The 15,220-nt window shown below is 39.5% G+C and overlaps 1 protein-coding gene across 1 annotated transcript in view; it reads right to left on the bottom strand.

Annotated features, from left to right (window-relative positions):
• LOC139216193 (neural-cadherin) overlaps positions 1-15,220 on the bottom strand; it is a 241,800-nt gene that overhangs the window by 76,501 nt on the left and 150,079 nt on the right. The window contains exon 26 of the mRNA XM_070847299.1: positions 1,251-1,528. Within this exon, the coding sequence (XP_070703400.1) occupies positions 1,251-1,528 (278 nt within the window). The remainder of the gene's footprint in view (positions 1-1,250; positions 1,529-15,220) is intronic.

Consider the following 15,220-nt stretch of genomic DNA (forward strand, 5'->3'; position numbering starts at 1 on the left):
AGAATATTTGAGTTCCTAAGTGAACACCTCACACAGCAGACACCCGATAATGCAGAAGGAAAGATGAATCTTTATGGAAGGAGAAGCCCCTAAATGACATGTCCCATCGACAGAAGAAGTGGCTGATATCAAGAAATCCAGACTGACAAACTGGTCATCGCGTTGATCGACAAACAACAGAAGAAGACCGAGGTGAAAGACGTAACAACCCCCAGCGACAACAACATTAGCAGGAAGGAACATGAGAAACTGAAAATATACCAAGGGCTGAAAGAGGAGCTAGGAAAGATGTGGGGAGTAAAGGCAACAGTGGTGATGGGACCACTGGGTGCTGTGACCCACAAACTGTGGGTGGCTCCAGCAGATTCCAGTTGCAACATCTGAGGTCTCTGTCCAGAAGAGCACAATCCTAGGGACAGCTAAGATACTATGCAGAACCCCCAAACTCCTAGGCCTCTGGTTGAACTTTAATTTGTTATGTCAACATGTAGGTCAGTTCTGATTAAGTGCAGAGACCTCACTACGACATTTTTTATACCTTTTTTCCTCAAAGCTGACAGTCAAAAATGTTGTTCTACATTCTGCTGGCATTTGAAACTACAGCGAATGTGACAGGCACATCTTGAGCTTGTCAATTTTTTTTAAATGTTACATTTAAAAGTAACTGTCATGTTACTATTCATATCACATCACAATCTTGATCCCTGTGTTGCTCCAGTTACCACCAAGATTTCTCTATCCAAGGGCAAAAGTATAGCCCAACCACAGTGTTTAGCACAGTGCAATAGAATTCATCCAGAATGATACAAAGGTTAAAATAAATTCTCAAATTTAATCTTTAATTTTAAACCAAAGCGATACTACGACAGTGCAGTAATACAACCTCATTTACATGGAAACCGTTTCAGAATATTACATCATTGTATTAATCTACTTTTTCTTTTTAGCTATTTCTACTTTAGGAGTTTTAGGTTCTCTCTCCTGCAAATGACTTAGGAAGCTAAGTGGCATTGATGCCCTGGGTTATTTTTTGGCATGATAAAGTCAAAGTGAACCGCTTCCATCTGCGCCATTTCTTACAGGCTCTGCAACCTCAGGACATGCATATATCAACATTTCATTTTGCTAACTACCATAATGTAACTGGAATAGTTATTTTCTGCATTACTTATCACGAAAAAGTCATGGCTTCGTGCAAAAACGTGCCCCTCAGGCTCCTGTTTTGGGTACGGCGTTCATTTTCAACTCACCTGTAGCCATGCTGAGTGTCCACACACACGCCTCCATTGAAGCAGGGGTTCCTGGGATATGAAGTGCAGGGCTGATGGGACTGCTCTCTACCTGGGCAGGAGCACACAGCTGTGGATTCCACTGTCACAGATACAAGACTCATAGTCCCACAATCCACCACTGTGGGGGTGTCCCGAACGTTCAAAATGTTGGTGCAGCCTCCAGCCGCGGCACACTCTGAACTAGGACACTCGTCTACCCGGATTTGGAACACGCTGACCTGCAGGAATGACTGTAGCTGGAAGGAGAAAGACAGAGCAGAGGAAAGCAGAATTGACACGATGCTGTTGAAACACAAGGTGAGACTTTAATAGTATTTTTGTAGTTCCAAGCACTGCAGGCACTGTTCACCTCTAGACATTGGTACAGTAGGCGGATATCCCTTTGCACAGCCACTTCTACCTACCAGTAGGAGGTGTTAGTGCAGTAGCAACCCCCCAGTGTTCAATCACTGAACACAAGTCAAAAGCACAATAGCCTGGTTGTGAACCATAGCGGCGGGAAAATGTGTTCAGACATTTCATTTAACTTTAGTATTTTTATCATTTAAAGTGAAATTGAATGAAATGAAATGAAACAAAACAACAACAGACAAAAACGTACCTGACATGACAACATAAAAAAAGATGAGTGGGGAAAAAATGGAATTTAATTTCATTGTTATGTGAACGGGAAGTATATGCTGTAATACCATGAGTAAATGTTTACAGATTTTAGATGTAAATCCAGTCTGTATGCAACAGACATTTTAGCACCAAATAAGAAGGAGTCTGTTGATATGTTGCATTCCAATAACCTGCTAACATACTTTGATTCTAAATCAAGGAATATTTCGTGCATTCCTTCAGGATCCGTGCAGCAGTTTATTTATGGTGCCACATGTCACTTTAGTAAATGAATAAGAAAATACTCATCTAGAGAACATTGCTTGATTGCTAAAATATGGTCAATTAGGGGATTGAACATATGGGTGACCTCAACCTTATTTGCTTCACCACACTGACTGGGAATCCCCAAACTCTCAACAGAAAATGAACATTTTTACTGCCAGGAGAAAATCCAGCTTTAACGTGAAAGTGTTTTTCATCTTGCATATACTTACATGAGGCTTTACATTTTATATGTCTTTATCTATATTCACTGAAATAAACATATGGTGACTACATCCACCAATCTGAAAAAAATAATGTCGTTTTTTTTTTTTTGGTTAACTGAAGTAAATTAATAGCTTTCCCAGTCTAGGAAGTGACATGCAATCCAACACATAACTTGAACACAAGCACTGCTCCATAATGTCAGCTTTTAACTGTAAACACATGCATAGGTAATAATGTCAGGCTAATGTTGTTAACACAGACAAATAAACACATGTGCATACATACCAACACACAAACAGCAGGATGCTGATGTGGAAAGTGCATTCAATATGTGCATGTATTACACTATACTAGGCAGTTAAATTCTAAGAAATCACGCTGTTTTTCTGCACTAGTTCGTGAAAAAGTGGGTTAAACGGTGATGAGGCAGAATAGAGTCTCTATGATAAAGCAGTGGAAGAGAAAATGGAATAGAAATTGAATATTTACTGTAGTGTTATGATGTTAGTGGAGCCAGTGTGTATGTGTGTTTGTGTGCTGTTATTTGGAACGTGATGTCCCTGGCTGGTAAGTGTGACATGGGTCAAGTGGATTTACGCTGAGTTCACATACACATGCATGTACTTATGTGGAGTAGACATGCACGAGGACATGCACGCATAGAAAAATGTGGAAGCTCACACACTCTCTTTCTCGCTCTCTCTCACTCTTTCACACACACACACACACACATACACACACAGCGAGCTGTGTTCAACCAAAACAGGGTCACTTCATGTTCACTGGTCCGGACTGATTGGACCTCATTTAGTGTGACTGGATTGTACTCAGTAAACATTCATTTCAGATCTACTCCACTTATTCCCCTGAATGGCCTGCACAGCAGTGGCTGTAACTTTATGGAGCAATGTTATTGCTGACTGATGTCTCATGTCAGTTAAGCTTTAAAGGGGATGTATGCAAAAAGCACTTTTTAATTTTAAGCATAAATGTGTGTCCTCTCTGTGAACATGCCATGGTCTCTCCTGCTCCAGCTTTCCGTAAATGTGTGTGAAAACACGCTGTTTAGATTTGGGCCCTCATGTGACGTCATGTGCAGGGACTGTTGAACATGCGACAGCAATTCAGCAAGCTGATTGTCCCAGCCTGTTGGATTGACTGGTGGTAGCTTTCAATTCAATTTCGAAGAGGCACGAGACAGAGGTAAACTGCAACACACCAAAGCGACCTTTTATTGCTTTCCATCCAAACACCAACACCAACCAAAAGCTTCTAGCTGCCGGTAATTAGGCAGGCAGAACCACTTAGGTGGGACTACAACCATATGCCATGTTAAATATAATCATAACATAACATAAAAATAGAATACATAATGAACAATACATATTTACACGAATACACATCCCTACCACAAACCAATAACACATACACTCAAATAATCACACGTACTAGCCTTGTTTGCTTCTACCCCACCCCCCACCCCCATCGTAATGGTTTGCTCCTGGAGCTCTTAAGCAGGTGCTTGAAAACACCTCAGCCTTTTGCCTCTGCCCCCTGCTGAAGAGACAACCAGGAAGTGGTGAGTACTGATTATTTGACTGGCAGTTTTTTAGAAATGTTTTACCCCAAACTGTGCTGAACCACATAAGGTAATGGAACCAATGGTCTCCATTACACACCCACTGAAAACATGAATCCACCTTGTTGTAAACCTTCGTTATCTCACTAAAGCTAGCTTTGATGAGATGGATTTTGGATGGTTTTTTGACAGAAATGTCTCCACAATGGCTGCAAAACTGGAACGTCTGGGTACAACGTTAACGTACTCTGGACTGCTTTCTTAATGAGGCCTGGTAATGGTGCAAGCTCAGGGTTGGATTGATACTTGCTGTCCATGATCTGAATTCAGATGTGAAGCTGCATGTATTACTATTTTTGTGGTGTTTTACTGTTTATTTGGCAGGTTGGCCCACTGAACTTGACATTAGCAGTGCACATTATGAGAAATAATTGATTTGAACATTATAGCATGTAAAAATATTGGTGAACCCCCCCACAAACAAGTAAGCACCTGAATATGAGGTTAAGGTATCTCCTTTATCTCCTTCCTTGCCATTGTCAGTGGTGATGGTTTTTCTCCTTTCCCAACTTCCCTGCTATAATTTAACCTACCTGCGTCATTAATATCCTTGAAAGGCAAATGGACAAATGCTTCTATTAATTAGTTTCCCTTGACTTTAATAGTGCTGAGTATGAACAGCCTTGTACAGGTTAAACATGGACAAGGGACTGTGTGGGAGTTTAATAATGGGATGGGGCCTACTGATCATCATCTCTAATACTAAACTAATCTATAACCCCTCTTCCATGTCTAAGAATAAACATGGCGTGAGTAAGTGCAGCTAATGAAAGCTGCACTTACTTGAAAAGGCCCCACATGACTTAATGCTGACTTTTACTTAATGCTAATAGAATTGTGTCTAATCAATGCTAATGCTAACCAAGCTTGAATAAGCTTGAGTTGTGCACATGTATGGAGCACAAACGGCCAAGAAGAGTCAATTGTTGAAATAATGATGCTATCTTGTGGAAAGTAGACAATATGGGTGTGAAATAAAAACAAATGAAATAAGGTCTTTTTTAATTTAAATTCATGTTATTTTTTAAATCTTTGTACTTATTAGCACTTGACATTGCATCTCATGTAAGACTAGTGCTACACAAGTGCTTAGCTTTGTTAAACTAAACTGTTTTGGAGATGGTGGAAGTGGTAAGGCCAGAACGAACAAAAAAGAATTATAAATAAATTAAAACAGAATAGCTCAGGGTTTTCTTCTAATAATTGTTCTGATCAATGTTTTTTTTACTTCAGTGCAATGATGTAAGACAATGATGTAAAGTCACTCAGTAGTAACAACTAGACTGGTGAGATATATGAAAATAAGCCAGGCTTTTACTTTCTCTGACTTTATGGAATACACCACATTACATTTACAGTAGTGCTTCGCAGCGGGGGCAGCACTGCTCCCCAGGAGGCTTTCAGTGACAGTAGGAGGGCACTGGCTTTTTTGGTGGCCGTTTGACTTTACACCTAAGATTCACGACAAGTTGAAACCTTAATCTACTTGCGAAACGGTGTGGTCCTGCACGAGTAAAATCTGCCAGTTAACGCTACTGCCTCGATTCACCACCACTAGATATGACAATGTATTGTTTCCATAGCAACGACTCATTACTTCAGTGCTTCTGTCAGTTTTCTGTAGGTTGATGGTTTGTAACGCAGCTCCATGCCCCTTTCATGGAAACAGAATTACCTGAGCATCATTTATAAATTTTCACCAACATGGCGTTTACTGTGTCAGGAAATTGGACACTCTCTTTCTTGGTATTCCCTGTGGAAGAAATGAAGAGAAAATATTTCTTCCACATGAAAGCATTAATTTCTCCCAGGATACAGTGAACGCCGTGTTACCACCTCGGTCACAGATTTACAAGAGGGATGGCTCGCTGTCGGACTTCCTGTGAAAGTAATTTAGTGTGTAGCATCCAGAAACACACTTCCCCGACACCTGACGAGCTGACTCACAGCACCGACATCAACCAGTCTAATTCCAGCTGAGACGGGGGAGTTTACACCACTGCAACTCACGCTGACTTTCAAAGCAAATTATATTATTTTCTTCAGAATTTAAGATAAATAGGCAATAATATATGTGCACAACTGCTGCAAGGGAACCCCCCCATTGTGCAAGGGACATTCATGTTGTGGCGCACCACAGAGGAGGATAATACTCAGTAGGTGTGCGTGTATATATGTGCACACCTTCCAGTAAAAAGAAACAAAGGAGGCAAAGAGGCAGACGGTGATATCGTTTGCTGCATGTTCTATTTAAGTTCATTAATTCAGAATTTGTCTGAGGTCTCTGTGGACACTGGCACTGAAATGTTCGACTGGAAACTGCTCTGAATTTCACTCTGTGAAATTCTCAATAGTCACTTTCAAGTCAATTTTAGGTCTCTCAAATTCAAATTTAGAAAATTCTCCTGCCTAACATTCAAAAACTACATTCATGTTGCTCAAATCCAATGAATAAATAAGTCAAAAACTCAGAGTTGCTGCATATTCAGAGATTAACTCATGTCTGAACTTGAGGGACAGTTGGCGTATGAATTCATCTGAATTTAAGAACCCTAAAATGATCCTGGAAACGATGCTTTTGGAATTGTACAACATAAATATGACTTGAAATTCATGACATTTCAGTCAAATAAATTGTGGTATTTAAGTTACAAGTAGTTAGTAGTGATTAAATGTCACAGTATCTTTTTGTTTGGCAGTTCTGATTGGCTGCTGTGTGATCAATAGCGAGACTTAAAGTTAACATCACTCATAAATATCATTTCTACAGACGTGGTTTTTTCACTGCCTGGGGAACTAATGATGATGCTATTCCAGCTGTCCAGTTAAAATAAATGTTATTTGGCATTCAGTTATGTGGTTCATTGACATAACACATTAATATTCACCAATCATTTCAGGGAATACAATACACTATGTTTTTTTTCTTCACTGGGGTCAGTAAGGGACCTGAATAATGTATGGGTGGGCACAGGCCCTAAACAGGTTGACCACTGACTTACAGAAACAGAAATGGGAACAAAACTAAACACATGCTGTAGGCTTCAGACAGCTATATTAGCATGGTCCACAGAGATGTTTGACTAAGGTATGAGATCAGGAAAAACAAACCTGATTCTTATTGTATCCAGCATCAGCGTTTGGCCTTTTAAAATAAATCATCCTAACTCAACAAATCCTGCAAAGAGATCAAAATCAGCAATTAATTTATCCTGCTAAGAAGGCAGTGGTAGTCCTATGTGCATTCAACAGTGGCACAGCGCACCACACCAAAATGATTAGCGCCGCGCCACAGTCACAGCAAAGCCACTTCCATACAGGGAGCCTCTATACTCCCATATGATCCTTACAGAAATGGGATTTACAGATTCTGCAGCTCATGCAGTTACACACTGTAATATTTGTTCCTCACTTTAAATAGAGGAAAGGGCTCCACCCTCTTTAAGGATCCTATTGATGTTCTTCCTTTATGTTTTTATAGTATGTTAAAGTCGACTCAGTCAAGTCAGTGTTAGTAGTGACAATCTTACAGTTAGTTTTGGTGTCAGTTGCTTACTGGAAATTGTAGTTGGTTTAAAGTCATATTTCAAGTTAACATTTCATCAATGTCATCAGTTTTTAGTATCATTTTAGCCAATGCTTTAGTCATTATTTACTCAGACAGTTCCAGGATACTGTAATGGCTGTAAAAATTCAAATGAGTTAGCAAACCTTGAACTATGTATTTAGTCATCCAGGCAGAGAATGTATTACTTACTGTAGTTTCATATCATGTAAAAATGAATGGTTAATGTTAGAAAAAGGGCAATGTAATCATATTTCCTCAACAGGCCATATTTATTTATTGCATACATCTACAACACAACAATCTTTTAAGGCCTCTGCATGTCTGACTATACAAAGCTATTTCATCTGAAATGTTTGATGTCAGATGTGGTAGTCAAATGATCGGCCTGTGAAGGGCTCCTGTGTCCTTGCACCGTGTGACGAATTCTAAGAAAGGCCACAGCCTGCTTTATTGAGGGCTCTTGTGGCGAGGGCCTGTGTTTTTTTTTTTTTTAAGGCAGAAAAGCTCTGGCAGAATACTGGGATGAAACACTTGTGCAGTTGGACAAAAAAATGCTGCAGGTGCTGTTGGGCTGCTGAGAGTGTTGTTTCATACATATATCACCTCTCTGACTTCTGTTGTATGAGAGACTGGCATTACCTCTTCGCTTTGTATCTATTTGTCTGACATTGTTGTTTCACGTGTCATGGATAGACACGGCTTGAACAAACCTCCACCATCCGTTTTCTTGGTTACCATGGCGATGAGTCCCGTGGCACCCCACCCCCATGATTGGCTGCCAAAAAGAGTGACGGTGACCAGCGCCCATTTGAAAAGTTCACATTTTCAACTTGCAGAAAAGAGATGCAGGGCGCAGTGCTTTTGTCGCGTGCTATGCACATCTAAAACAGACAACTTTTTTTTTTGTCGTCTTGTCATCAATCTTTTTCTCCATTTGTTGTTACAATTTCATCATGAAATAAAGGCACATCAATGAATATTAACATTTCTGTTGACAAAATCGTTGTGGAACAGAGTTTAATATTAAGTTTGTATCGTAATATACTAGTTTGGTTGACCAATGTCAGGAGAGCAAAACGAACTCATTGTGTTGATTGTCTGCATATACAACTCTCAGAATCAAAGGACCATATATCATCCTACATGAATTTGATGTATAGTTTTGACAGTTTAACTCCACTGATACCTAAACAGTCATGCAAATGAAAGCTTTATTGCAACAGTTAATTTAGGTCACTTAAAGTCCAGCAGGGAGGTAGACAGTACATCACACAGTGAATACATTATGTATATCAGACAGTACCATTGGTTAATGGCTCAATTTGCCTTTTTAACCCTTTAACCTTCTGCTCGACCATACGGTAGAGCACATTTTGACTCACTATATCTTATTGCACTTTTTTAGTGTAGCGTACCTCAACCGAGTGGTAGAGATGGCTGAAACAGGTGGAATTAAGTAAAACATGTTTTTCAATAAGACATAGTGAGTCAAAATGTGCAGGATTCACGGTCTTTGAACATTACTTTTTATTCAGTGTTACTTTTTGTAGATGTAGCTACTTGCCGACCCTTCAGATTCTCTCGAATGTACCTTCGAATGTTGGCAACCCTGTTCTTGAAGCATGTTCAAAGGTAGTTCGATATCCACAACTACGCAGAAGTATCTGTTTTTATTTTGCACCTACAGAAGATGTTTAACATGTCCCCCGACACACGAAGGGCCTTAAATAGACTTCAGCACCACTGCTGGAAAAATCCTAGTAGAAAAATTGCAAGGCCGTGCAGTTGCATTTGATGGCAAATCCTTCCAAAAAACACAAATAAAGCCAGTACAGTAAGCAGGATAAAGTCTTTTTTTTTCTTCTTCAGGGAATCTCTTCAAATGTCAGCCTTATTGTAAAGTGTGCTAGAATGCTGGAATTGTGCAGCAATATAAATTAACCTGCATATTCAATCACAAATAATATACATATAAGTCTCCCTTTGGTAAAACAAGGGCATTCTGTATGGCCTGTGTACAATTTAGTAATCATAAGGTAAGGAGATACCCCGCTGGTGTGTAAGCCAGTATAGGTGGAATTCTTTGGGAATATAATTTAATGAATATAATTTAATTAAGCTGTAATTTATCGGCTAATACTTGAAAGGGAAACACTGCATTTCTTTATTACTGACAGATTAGCATTGGCAGCAATTTTGTATTGTGAACTGTTTCAGTGGTTTAGTATATATACAGAAACTAAAGTTTCATTTTGGCATTGAAGAAAAAAAAAAAAAATCAATTATGTATGATTTACATGTATGTTATTGTTGGAATATGGGAGCATTTAAGTATGGCACATGAATGGAAAGTTGAAGGGCAGTTTATCCTGCAGGAAATGTTTCTTTGGATGTTTTTCTGCTATTTTAAAACATGAATACATATTCAACTCAACTCAAAAGTCCTTAGCTGAAGTATTAGTTTAAAGTCCGCCGCTCATGTCCACTGTCTTTATTATACAATGTGAATGTCTTATCAATATGGAAGGACAGGGAAAAAAAAAAACTGAAGTTGGGTCAGGAGGGTTTCTTCTTAATGTAGGTCAAGTTCTTTGCCGTCTCCCTCCCAGTAGAGGATAATGGAACCTTCAAATCCTTGACGTTAATAACCAATGAGATACAGTCATGTCAAGTAGGGAGGGGAAGGGGGACAGTGATGAGGTGGGCAGCAGATGCACACACTGCAGATAGGAGGGAGATATCTGGGGATAAAGAGGTTTCCGGTGAGGCCGATGGCATGCTGGCTTTCAAGTGGGTAGAAAGCAGTGGCTAACACATATGTTTACCTGAAATTAACTTGCGATATGTTGGCAAGCTACACACCTAACCAGCATTAAGGGTAACATGCTGCAAGGTAACACATGACTGCCCCTAACTTCAGTAATCACATTACACCCCCATCCCCGTGAGGTATAACACTGCACCAGTGATAAGCACATCAAATAAGCTGGACCTTCTACTATGAAGCTATGATTTAGTGAGTGACTCAAATGAGTTTGTTTGGGCCATTAAATTCAGTTCCTATGCCTTTTAAACATGTTTTTCTGTCATCTAATGATAGGCAGCCAGAGTCTGTTCTGTTTTGATATATCATTAATATTGATATCAATATGAGGCATTAATATTAATAAGAGGCACTGTTAGGTAGGGCAACATCTTTGATATTGTTATGTATTGATTATAGTTTGTTTTTGAGGTAGCTGCCAGTGCCTCCTTGATTTTTCTAGGCATGTAATGGAGCCTCATTCTTGCCAAAACAGTTTTTCAGTGAAATGCTCTGCAGGTTTTGACCAACTTTGCTGTTGGCTTTATGGTATTTCTTAGAGTATAAGGGAACTTGTTTGTCACCCTCATTAGAATAGGAATTTAGGATAGGATATGTGGCCAAATGCAGTGATTAATATTATATTTTGTTAACTGGCAATTAAATGACAATGTATCTCAGTGGATGTTGCTAGGTAACACAAGTAATGTAATGAGTAATGTAACAAATTACTTTCTACAGAGAAATAGAAACTATTAATGTTACTTATGACAAGTAATGTGTTGTGCGTTACTTATTCGAGTAATGACCCTGACACTGCACACAACCATTTATACAGAAAAATTGCCACATTGGCAATAGTGATCATTTTAGTTTGTCACCAATAAGACATTTGGCGATGGCAAAGTTTTATTTTTTAAACTTATTTTCAGGTGGTGCTGTACTCTTGACTTATTTTAAACATATCTCCCTGTTAGTCCATCAAAATGGTTTTCTCTAGGAAATACTTTATCCAGCATTTGAGTCTCTTTACCCTCAAAGCCTAAACGGATGAAAAGAAATCGGTATGCTCCATCTAGTCTAGAATGTAGTCTCCAAAATGTTAAAGAAATGTACAGAGAAGCATACATTGAATCTGCTTAACAATGTGCACCGCAAGCAACGAAGTACCAGAGGGACGTATTGTCCCTTGGACTATTGTTCCAAAGCACTGAGAAGCCTCCACAATCCTCTCCGCTGCCCTCTGAGCCACATTAATGTAATGACGAGATGAACCTTGCTGTCTGAGCACCGTACAAATGATTTTTAAAAAGTCAAATACCAATGTAGTATCAGTAAAAGTCAAGTGGAGCGTGCTGGCTTGAAAACAGTGAGGGATAACTTCCATTATTGAGGTAGAGCAGGGAGAAATAGAGGCATAGTGATTTTTTTCTTCTTTTTTTTAATCTCCTCCTTCTGAGGCATTACTGGTGAATTGAGAGCATTAATAAGGGCTGCTTCTCCTGCGCCCCCACCCCTCTCCATTCTACTCATCCTCTTTTTCCTTCCTTAAGCGTCCACCAGCTCTCCCCTCCTCCAGCTCTCTAGCTCCCGTTCATCCTCTCCATCGCCACGCTTCACATCTCATTCTGATCAATGTCTTCTGTGGAAAACCTAGCTGAATTCGGATGAAACACTCGGCGCTCTCCTCACAAATTATACCTGAAAGCCTCGGCTACCTCTCTGCTTACACATCTTTCTCTCTCTCTCCTTCTCTCTGTGGCCATGCTTTTCTCCTAAATACTCATTCATATAATGGCATGTTTTTCTCCGCAGCTTTCACTTCTTCCTTAACAATAGGCACATAAAAAATGAGAAGGTAACCAGGAAAGAGGTTACAAGAGAGGCAAAGTGTTGTGTGTTGATTGACCTGAACTGACCACCATGACCATGGACTCTGTGTTTCTCCCCTAACACACACACACACATGCTAATAGAGTGGCTCATCATTCCCTCAGAGGACAATGGGTCAGCTCTCTCTCTTTCACTCCCTGCTGGTGAAATGCATACAATTCCACTTTCTATGGTCACTCACACTCACACTTCCATTCAGACTTTTGAAACGTGAAATGAGGTCTGACTGAAGCCAGCGGCCAGGGAGCGTCTGTGTGATGAAGTGAAACGTTTGTGTTTTACTAACTCTCTTCTATATAATGACGACAGTCTTTTTTTACGTGCTGGATTTTGCCAGACTGCCCTCTCTAGTGGGTGAAATGTAACTTATGAAGACAAGCTATAAATATAGGAATTTCTATGTAATTGCTCACAAAGCACTCAGTTGTGGTAAATTTCTTTTTTTCTTTTTTTTTTTGAATTTTCTTATGACTGCAACAGCCAAAGTATTACAGGCATAATCCACACTGTGTATTTCCGTTAGTCAAATTGGGTTGGATTTAAAAGGATGTTCCACACCCATGGACTATGAACATAGTAGAAACTAGAAATAAGAGTTTCTTTTCTAGGTTGGCCCAGAAAAAACTGTCCAGGACAATGGTCTAAATCAGGCCCCGGTTCCCTGTCCTAAATAACAGAACAGGCTTGTGTCCTTTTTCTAGGTGGAGGATGATATGTGGAGACTAGTGTATATCAGTGACACTAAAAAAAAAGTAAATGTTCACCATAGGTGACCCATACTGACAGTTGGTCTTCTGGGGGAAAGGGATTCGGCAATTGATGGTTGCATCACGTAAGGAATATTTCCACCAGAAACTTTTTGATGCCATTTAAGGCTTAGAGTTTTTAGACAAGGTAAAATGTACTCTTTCCTCAGAACACCTTTGTAGCAGTATCTGGGGAAAAAAAGACAAGAGTAGCTTCTTAATCCCACGATGGAGACACCTGACCTAAATGGAAGAGTACATTTGGATAACCTAATGTATTCAGATTAATTTATCAGCATAACCTAATGTATTCAGATTAATTTATCATCATAATATATTCAAATTCTGGATCACCATATTCTAATAATCTTAGTTTGGTGTGATCACGGTAGGTCTTCATCATCCACCAAATCCACTGATTGCATTGTAGGTGTGATATCACCCCATGATTTCACATTTGCTGCATATAAGGTGGCTGAATTAAACCTGACAGTGTTTACTCTTCCAAAATCTGGTGGAGAATAACCAGCTGCTCCCTGGTTAAAAGAGCTGTTCTCACAGTGCTTCCATACCCAGAGGGGAACCATTCAAACTCAGTGCTGGCACTTCTGAAAAAACAGCGAAGTGGGCATTTTGCACCTGCTTTTGATCTGCTCAAGGTTTCATGTGCTCCACTAACTCCTCATCCTGTACATGCATACTTCGGCCTAAGTCCAAGTATGTTGAAGCCAAAGTAGACTGCTCAAAAATGAGTGCTGATTGCATTACCGCAGGTAGCTTTTGTTGACAAATGTAAATGACATACAACTGTCGGACTATACACAGTAGTATGAATCTCCCAGTATGAATATTATTTAAGCGTATTGTAAGCAATGGCAATGAGTCAGCATGCACAATACCTGGACCCTGAAACTGACTTCCGTGTGGCCCATTGCAATATGGGCCAGAAAAATTACAATTCAAAGTTTACTCCAAATCATTTAGCCACAGATTTATGTTGGTTAATACTGGTGTTGTAGCTGGACATGTTACTGTAGTTGTGGTCAGTAATAAAATAAAGGACGCATGTGCAGTTCACCATCACCAGCAGTTTTAAATGCATGAGGATGAGGATGAGGATGTGACCGCTTTTCACTCCAGCTTTAAGAATAGCCTTTCCAACAATGTGTACACAACTTGGCATTTCCATTGTGTTGAACAACATGTATGACCCATTATCCAATACCCAAGCTTTTAGACAAAAAAGTAGCTTGTTGGCCGTTAGAATCCAAAAGACTGACATGTGGTGTGCAAACCTTCAGAATATCTCTTCTTTGTGAACTCACTTGACATTAGTAAGTTTGATAATCGTTGTAGTATAGCATTTGCATTTTTGGGTCTTTGCAGCATGTTAAATAGACTAGTCAAATATCAAAATCAAAGAAAATTTAGAAAAAAAAGATGTTAACAGATTGAACTTGGGTGGGTGGGTGAATAAAGGCAGCAAGGCTTTCATCAGACACAAAGGCAGCCTGAATGATGGCCTATAAACCATGTGTAACTGTCTAATTTAAAATACTTAACAAGATCTGTGTGTACTAATTCTTTGTTTCAGCTGTAATTGGGTTTTCTGTCTGAGGTTCTATGGCTCACATGGAAACTGTACAACCAAAAAGCAAGATAAATTGACCATTGGTCTTTTTCAGAAGTTTAATGAAAGGAAAGAAATGTTCCACAATATGTCAGGTAAATTAATTCCACACAAGGATTTTGAATCTCATGTTTACAAAGTGCTGAACAGATTATAATTTCAGTCCAGTATCATAGAACACATTGGACCCTTCAGTTCACATGATATTTGGACTATGGGAGGAAACCAGAGAACCTAGACCAAATCCATGAAAAAAGGGGCATCAAGCACACAACCCTGCACAAAAATATCAGTGAAAACATCCTCTCTTCACAGAACAGTTATGAAGTTGAATGAAGTTGATCAGTTTGGCGGTCAAGGCTGGCACGTGTCTTTCACGATGTGCATTGCTTGCACTTTAATGAAACATGATGTAGATGAAAATGGCCTAAATCCATCCATTTCTGGCTGTGGCATCCTGTTTTCCTGTCATGTACAACTCTGAGCAAAGTGATGGAAAATAAATAGAGAAAGTTGTCAGGACAAATGAGCATCACTATGTTGAAAAATACATA

Source organism: Pempheris klunzingeri, chromosome 1 (genome assembly GCF_042242105.1).
Source record: "Pempheris klunzingeri isolate RE-2024b chromosome 1, fPemKlu1.hap1, whole genome shotgun sequence".
In the NCBI taxonomy this organism is placed as follows: Eukaryota; Metazoa; Chordata; class Actinopteri; order Acropomatiformes; family Pempheridae; genus Pempheris; species Pempheris klunzingeri.